The 8,559-nt window shown below is 44.5% G+C and overlaps 1 protein-coding gene across 1 annotated transcript; it reads left to right on the forward strand.

The window, feature by feature from the left end:
* LOC110435609 (uncharacterized mitochondrial protein AtMg00810-like) lies at positions 6,669 to 7,703 on the forward strand (the record flags this gene model as incomplete). The annotated part of the gene is made up of 1 exon (XM_021461335.1): positions 6,669 to 7,703. A coding segment is annotated over one exon (1,035 nt), but the record flags the coding sequence as incomplete, so codon positions are not given.

Raw genomic sequence — 8,559 nt, forward strand, 5'->3', positions numbered from 1 at the left:
GCTTCCCCAGCACCTGCAGCTTCAGAGGGTCATTCCACCTCCTCCGCCTCGACGGCCGATTCTTCAGATGACGCAGCTCGCTTCGTTGCCGCACCGAGGGACTCTTCTGCTCCGCCTCCTCCGCCGACTTCTTAGGTTTTTGGCGCTTGATGCCAAAGGGGGAGAGAGTGCGTTTGAGAGAGTTAGGGAGAGATAGAGTTAGGGGGAGCTAGAGAGGGAGTTTATTCTTTTGAGAGAGGGAGTTTATTGTTTTGAGATACCTTTTTGTGTGCTACTTCATCATGCATCATGTTTATCTTTATGCATTGCACTTGTGTGAGATACTCTGGTTATGAGACATGATTTGTGTTTAAGGTGATATCTTAATGTCTTGTGTTTTGGCTCATATTATCTTTGCTTCCGCGTTTCGACTCCAATATTCCTATGAGCCTTCTATCTTTATCCTGTCATATACCACTCACATATTTGGATGCAGGATATTGGACTTGGTCGATATAAGCATTACTAATCTCATTGGTCTTATTGTAACATACTTATTGAAACCAAGTCACTTTGAAAACCTCAACTCTTCTCTCACTCGAGGTTGTCATCAATCACCAAAAAGGGGGAGATTGAAAGAGCATCTAGGCCCCTAAGTGATTTCGGTGATTAATGACATTGTTGATTACTATGACTAACGTGTATTTTGCAGAGGCAAAGTCATAGGTAAGGTCATGGTATATAGGTACTCGATGGACAGGGACGTACATGCCTACTTAATAGTGGAAATCGTTTCGGTTTTCAAAGGAGGGATGGACATCGTCAAGACTAGACTAGGTCTAAGTGCCATATGGTGAAGAAGGGCACTTAGAGTAGTTTAGGACTTTGTTTTCCTTTGACCGTACTATTAAGAGGGGCTTTGATCTAGTAGCTTGACTTAGGCAAGGCTTTAGGTTTAGGTGTGGTGCACACTTGGTAAACCTAGCACTAGGCAGCTCAGAGATAGTCCTTAGATCGAGAGGAACAAACTTCGTGTTGGAACGATCGCGTTTCGACGAAGTTTGGGTGCCCAAAGGGGCACCGGACGCTGCACCGGACGCTCTGTGAGTGCGTCCGGTGAGGTCCTAAGCCGCTAGAAAAGTGCCGTGCTTAGCGTTAGGCACCGGACGCTAGCACCGGACGCACCGGGTAGCGTCCGGTCCCTTACCCAAGGAGCTTGCAACGTTCCCCTGAGCACCGGACGCTAGCACCGGACGCACCGGGTAGCGTCCGGTCCCATGCACAGGGAGCATGTAAAGTTTCCCCGAGCACCGGACGGTGCACCGGACGCTGAGAGTTAGTGTCTGGTGACCTGTCAGAGGAAGCGCAGGTAGCCGTTATGTCACACCGGACGCTCGGTGCAGTGCGTCCGGTGCAACATAATGTGCGTCCGGTGACCCCGTTTTCAGTGGAAAATGGTTGGCCGACCTTTGGACTTGGTGGATAGTATTTATACTCCTCCACCTCGTCCATGAGAACTCTCTTGCCCATTTGAACATCAGAGAACCTTGTTGTGGAGCAAGAGAGTTGCAAGAGCTTAGAGAGGATTGAGTTTTTGAGTGAATTCTTGAGAGAATCCTCGTCTAGTGAGTTCCAAGAGTCAAGTGTGCATCCACCACTCTCTAGTGCCTTGTTTGGGTCAAGTGAGAGTTCTTTGCTTGTTACTCTTGGTGATCGCCATCACCTAGACGGTTCGGTGGTGATTGGAGGCACGAAGATCACCCGTAGTTCTTGTGGGTGGCTCGTGTCAAGCTTGTGAGCGGTTTTGGGCGATTCACCGCGACGGAGTGTCGAAGAATCAGCCCGTAGAGAGCACTTGGTCCTTGCGCGGACCAAGGGGGAGCAAGACCCTTGCGTGGGTGCTCCAACGAGGACTAGTGGAGAGTGGCGACTCTCCGATACCTCGGCAAAACATCGCCGAGCATTTTCTTCCACTACTCCTTTACTTTCTAGCATTTACTTTGTGCTTTTACATTCTTAGAATTGCCATGCTAGAATAGGATTGGAACTAGGTTGCAAAACTTTTATCCGGTAGCTCTCCAAGTCACACTAGGCACAAGGGGTTGAATTGGAGCTTATAGGGTGCTTAAATTTTTAGAGAAGCCCAATTCACCCCCCCTCTTGGGCATCTTGATCCTTTCAATTGGTATCAGAGCCTAGTGCTCTTTACTTAGGCTTCACCGCCTAGAGAAAGATGTCTAACGGGGATGGACCGCCACCCATGTTCGATGGGAATGACTTCCCGTATTGGAAAATACGGATGGAGTAATACCTTGAGGCATGCGATGTAAAGTGCCTAAAAGCCGCGACCGAAGGGTTTGCCCCTCCGGAAAGAGCCACCGCTCTTACTCCACAAGAGCAAGAAAACGAGAAGTGGAATGCAAAGGCCAAAAACCACATCTTTAGAGGTCTTTGCAAAGAGGTGTTCAACCGTGTTCGGAGTCACAAAACCGCCAATGAACTTTGGAAGGAACTTTGTGCGCTCCATGAGGGAACAAAGAGTGAACGCGAGGAACGCTATCACCTAGTGATGAACAAGCTTAATACATTTGAAATGCTTCCTAAAGAAAATGCTAATGAAATGTATTCTCGCTTGAATGTCATTGTAGAGGAGCTAAATGGACTTGGGCTTACACAAATGAGCACGGCGGATGTAGCAAGGAAGATACTATGTGTGCTTCCCATTGAGAAATATGGGCACATAGTAACCGTGCTTCATCAAGGCGATCTTTCCACCGCTACACCAACCACCATATTGGGGAAGATCAATGCTCATGAGATGTACATGCACATGAATCCTCAAGATGGCTCCTCATCGGCCAAGAAAGAAAAGAAGGACTTGGCTCTCAAAGCTTCTCACAAGGGCAAAGCCAAGAAGATTGAAGTTGAGTCATCAACTTCAAGTGATGATGATGCATCTATTGCCCTCATGGTGAGAAGAACCACGTAAATGTTGAAGAAGCTCAACAAGAATGGAGTCAACTTTGACTCCAAGAAGAAGAAGTTCTTCACAAGTAGCAAGAGGAAGCCCATCTCCGAGATGGATTGCTACAATTGTGGTGAGCTTGGTCATCTTGCTCATCAATGTCCAAAGCCCAAGAAGGACAAGTACAAGAAGAAGAACAAAGAGCAAGATGACTCAAGTGATGACGAGAAGAATGACAAGAAGCAATACAAGAAGAAAGGTGGCAAGAAGAAGGAGCACTACAAGAAAAAGAATGGCAAGGCTTATATTGTTGGTGATTGGCTCACCGACATTGAAAGCTCAAGTGGTGACTCATCCGGCAATGAAAGTGATGATGAGAAGGTTGCCGCCATTGCCATTGATGCTCCATCACCATCATCTTCACCACCATCTACATCCTCTACACATCTATGCCTTATGGCTAAGGGTGACCGGAAGGTACCAAGTGAGGATGAGAGTAGTGAGAGTGATAGTGAGTATGAATCACCTTCTTATGATGAACTTGTAAAATTGCTTAACAAATACACAAAAGTCATAAGAAAGACTAGAAGTGAAAATGAAAAGCTTGAACTTGAAAATGACACACTTCTAGCAAAGCTTAAGTCTAGTGATGAGCTTAGAGATCAAAATGAGATCATGACCACTAAGCTCAAGGAGCTCAAACTCTCTCTAAAAGAGCTCAAAGAAAAACATGATAAACTTGAGAGTGTTCATGATGAGCTTATCACTAGATATAGAGCAATGAAAGAAGAGCTAACAACTCTAAAAGCAAACTATGACAACCTTGAGATTGCTTATGAACTTGCAATTGATGAAACACATGTTGCTACTAACAATGTTGCTAAGCTTGATGTAGCCACATCTTGTGATGACTTACTTGTGGAGAGCACAAGCAAATGTGTTGATTGCAAGGGCAAGAAAGTGGTAGTGGCCGAGAGTTATGAGGACACTATCAAGCTCAAGGATGAGATCGCCATGCTCAAGAAAGAGTTGCAAGAACAAGCCAAGCACAAGAAAATTGTGATTGAGTCACTTGATCAAGACAAGAAGCTTGCTTATGAGAACAAGTTGCTCAAGGAAGAAAATCAATATCTCAAGCTTGGTTTGATGTATGATAAGCAAGAAGAAGATGAGACATTCATCTTGGATGAGTTAGCTAGCAACAATGACCCAATCATCAAGAAGCTAACTCAAGAGAACAACAAGCTCAAGAAAGAGAAGGAACACCTAACCATGGGGTTAGCAAAGTTCACAAAGGGAAAGGACCTTCAAAGTGAGCTTTTTATGAACACCGTCATGAAGATGGACAAGAGTGGAATTGGCTACAAGGCTCATCAAACAAAGCTCATCAAGTCTCTAGCCACTCATGATCAAGCAAGCAAGCCAAAGCCAAAGAGATGTTTTGAGTGTGGTCAAGAAGGACACTTTGCTCATGAGTGTAAGGCACCACTACCACCACCCTTGCCCAAGCATGCAAGACCATTTGCCTTCAATGCTCACTACATTGTAAGGAAAGACAAGAGTGGCAAGGTCAAGGTTAGCTTCATGGGGCCGCCAAACAAGCAAAGGCCAAAGAAGATTTGGGTGCCAAAGCAACTAGTAGAGAAGGTCAAGGGCCCTAAGCAAATATGGGTCCCTAAATCTCAAGCTTGATCTCTTGTGTGTAGGTGAACTACAAGACCGGTGGATCACATTGGGTAATTGATAGTGGTTGCACTCAACATATGACCGGAGATCCCCGGATGTTCACCTCTCTTGATGAAGATGTTGACAACCAAGAGAAGATCACATTTGGTGACAACTCAAAAGGGAAAGTCAAGGGACTAGGAAAGGTTGCTATATCAAATGACAACTCCATCACCAATGTGCTCTATGTGCAATCTTTGAGTTTCAACTTGCTCTCGGTTGGACAACTTTGTGATCTTGGATTTGAATGCCTATTCAAGAAGAAGGAAGTAATTGTGACCAAGGAAGATGACAATGAAGTGATATTCAAAGGCTTCCGACACAACAACTTATATGTAGTTGATTTCTCATCAAATGAAGTTGATGTCAAGACTTGCTTATTCACCAAGACTTCACTTGGGTGGTTGTGGCATAGAAGGTTAGCACATGTTGGAATGGGCACACTCAAGAAGTTGATGAAGAAAGAATTGATAAGAGGCTTGAAGGATGTGACATTTGAGAAGGACAAGCTTTGTAGTGCATGTCAAGCGGGCAAACAAGTTGCAAACACTCATCCAACCAAAGCCTATCTCTCTACTTCAAGAGTGCTTGAGCTACTTCACATGGATTTGTTTGGACCAACCACATATGCTAGTCTTGGAGGCAACAAATATTGCTTGGTCATAGTTGATGATAACTCCCGGTACACTTGGACATTCTTCTTGCAAGACAAGGCCGAAGTTGCGTCAATATTCAAGAAATTTGGAAAGAATGCCCAAAATCAATTTGATGTGAAGATCAAGAAAATTAGAAGTGACAATGGCAAAGAGTTTGACAACACCAACATTGAAGAGTATGTGATGAAGTGGGAATCAAGCATGAGTTCTCCTCAACTTACACACCACAACAAAATGGGGTTGTAGAAAGAAAGAACCGGACATTGATCACCTTGGCAAGAACAATGCTAGATGAGTACAACACTTCGGAGAAGATGTGGGCCGAGGCAATCAACACGGCATGCTATGCTTCAAACCGGCTCTTTCCACACAAGTTCCTAGAGAAGACACCATATGAGTTGCTCAATGGGAAGAAGCCCGATGTCTCATTCTTTAGAGTGTTTGGGTGTAAGTGCTACATCTACAAGAAGCGCCAACATTTGGGAAAGTTCCAAAGAAGATGTGACATTGGCTACTTGGTTGGCTATTCATCAAAGTCCAAAGCATATAGGGTCTTTAACCATGCCACAAACATGGTTGAAGAAACATTTGATGTTGAATTTGATGAAACTAATGGCTCCCAAGGAGCAAGTGATAATCTTGATGATGTAGGTGGTGAACCATTGAGGGATGCTATGAAGAACATGCCGGTGGGAGACATCAAGCCTAAAGAAGATGATGATGATGTGCAAGTCATTGAGCCACCATCCACTTCACAAGGTCCACAAGATGAAGACAAGGATGTGAGAGATGCTCATGAAGACACTCAAGTTACTCATGAGCAAGTGGTGGCACAAGCACAAGATGTTGATGCTCCCCAACCAACCCCTCAAGCGGCACCAAGAAGAACATCACATCTCCTTCAAGATCACTCTCAAGATCTCATCATCGGGAGTCCATCACGTGGTGTAACTACTCGCTCTAGACATGCTTTATTTATTGAGCATCACGCTTTTGTGTCTCTTGAAGATGAACCAAAGACTATAGAGGAAGCTCTTCGTGATGTGGATTGGATCATGGCCATGCAAGAGGAGTTGAACAACTTCACTCGCAATCAAGTGTGGACACTTGAAGAGCGACCCAAAGATGCAAGAGTAATTGGAACAAAGTGGGTCTTCCGGAACAAGAAGGATGATCAAGGCAAAGTGGTGCGCAACAAGGCAAGACTTGTGGCAAAAGGCTTTTCACAAGTGGAAGGTCTTGACTTCGGTGAAACCTTTGCACCGGTGGCAAGACTTGAAGCAATCCGTATCCTACTTGCATATGCATCTAGTCATGATATCAAGTTATTTCAAATGGATGTGAAAAGTGCCTTTTTAAATGGTTATATTAATGAGCTTGTCTATGTTGAGCAACCCCCCGGTTTTGAAGACCCTAGGTACCCCAAGCATGTCTACCGGTTGTCCAAGGCACTCTATGGTCTCAAGCAAGCTCCTAGAGCTTGGTATGAGAGGCTTAGGGACTTCCTCATTGAGAAGGGCTTCAAGATTGGGAAAGTTGACACAACACTCTTCACCAAGAAAATGAATGGGGAAATCTTCATTTGCCAAGTTTATGTTGATGATATTATTTTTGGCTCTACTAATGAAGATTTTTGCAAGGAATTTGGTGATTTGATGTCCAAGGAGTTTGAGATGTCCATGATTGGCGAGCTATCCTTCTTCCTAGGATTTCAAGTCAAGCAAATAAAGGAAGGGGTCTTTATCTCTCAAGAGAAGTATACTCAAGATCTTCTCAAGAGATTCAAGATGATGGATTGCAAGCCAATCAAGACTCCCATGGCATCAAATGGGCATCTCGACTTGGATGAGGGAGGTAACCCTATTGACAAGACTCTCTATCGTTCCATGATAGGAAGTCTACTCTACCTCACCGCATCTAGGCCCGATATAATGTTTAGTGTGTGCATGTGTGCTAGGTATCAAGCAATGCCTATGGAATCTCACTTGATTGCGGTCAAGAGAATTCTTAGGTATCTAAAATACACACCTTGCCTAGGCTTGTGGTATCCCAAAGGTGCAAGATTCCAACTTGTAGGCTATTCCGATTCGGATTATGCCGGGTGCCGGATTGATAGAAAAAGCACATCCGGAGGGTGCCATTTCCTAGGTAGATCACTTGTCTCTTGGATGTCAAAGAAACAAAATAGTGTTGCTTTGTCAACGGCCGAGGCGGAATACATAGCCGCCAGTGCTTGTTGTGCACAAATACTCTACATGAAACAAACTTTGCTAGACTATGGAGTAGTACTAGACAAAGTACCCTTGTTGTGTGACAACGAAAGTGCCGTAAAACTTGCAAACAACCCGGTTCAACACACCCGCACAAAACATATTGACATCCGCCACCACTTCCTTAGGGATCACGTTGCTAAAGGTGACATATCCCTAGAGAATGTGGGAACGGAAAATCAATTGGCGGATATCTTCACAAAACCCCTAGATGAAGCTAGGTTTTGTATGTTGAGAAATGAACTTAATGTGCTTGACATGTCTAACTTCACCAAAAGGTAAAAGTTGTGTGTTAAAACTTGTAAATTAAAATAACTCTTGCTTTGCATATCATGCATATTAAAACTAAAAATATAACTTGCATATAGGGCTTGTCTAACATGGTTAAGATAACCCCCTTGTGTGTGTGAAAAAGCTTAACCTTGGATCAAACTCGACAAGTTTAGTTTACTTTCAAGTATTGCACTTCAACTCATATCATGTGCATGCTTGTTAGTTGCTCGTTTCTTTTCGGTTATTCGTTGAGCATCCGCTGTGTTCGTCCATAGATAGGGGGAGCATTCAAAGCTCATTATGTTTCAAACCCCTAGCTTTATGGCCATACGATGCTCCTTGGTGATTTTCTCGAACTATTTTCATAAAAACTACTAAGCCTATGGCTAAATACTTGTGAAAATTTGAGGGTTTGAGAGATATCACTCATACCAGTTCCATTAGGTGTTTATTTATGTGTTTTTGGAAATGGAACTTGGTTGGGTCAAAGTCGGACGTGGTGCTTAGTTGAAAAAGTGCTCAGAGGAGCACCGGACGATGCACCGGACGCTGCCTCTGAGCGTCCGGTGCGGTGAGTGCGCCAGACAGCACTCACCGGACGCAGGAACAGTATCCCTGTTGCATCCGGTGAGGTGCGTCCGGTGCTCACCAGGCGTCACCCGAAGCACCGGACGCTAAAGCCAGCGTCCGG

The sequence above is a fragment of the Sorghum bicolor genome, chromosome 5, assembly GCF_000003195.3.
Source record: "Sorghum bicolor cultivar BTx623 chromosome 5, Sorghum_bicolor_NCBIv3, whole genome shotgun sequence".
In the NCBI taxonomy this organism is placed as follows: Eukaryota; Viridiplantae; Streptophyta; class Magnoliopsida; order Poales; family Poaceae; genus Sorghum; species Sorghum bicolor.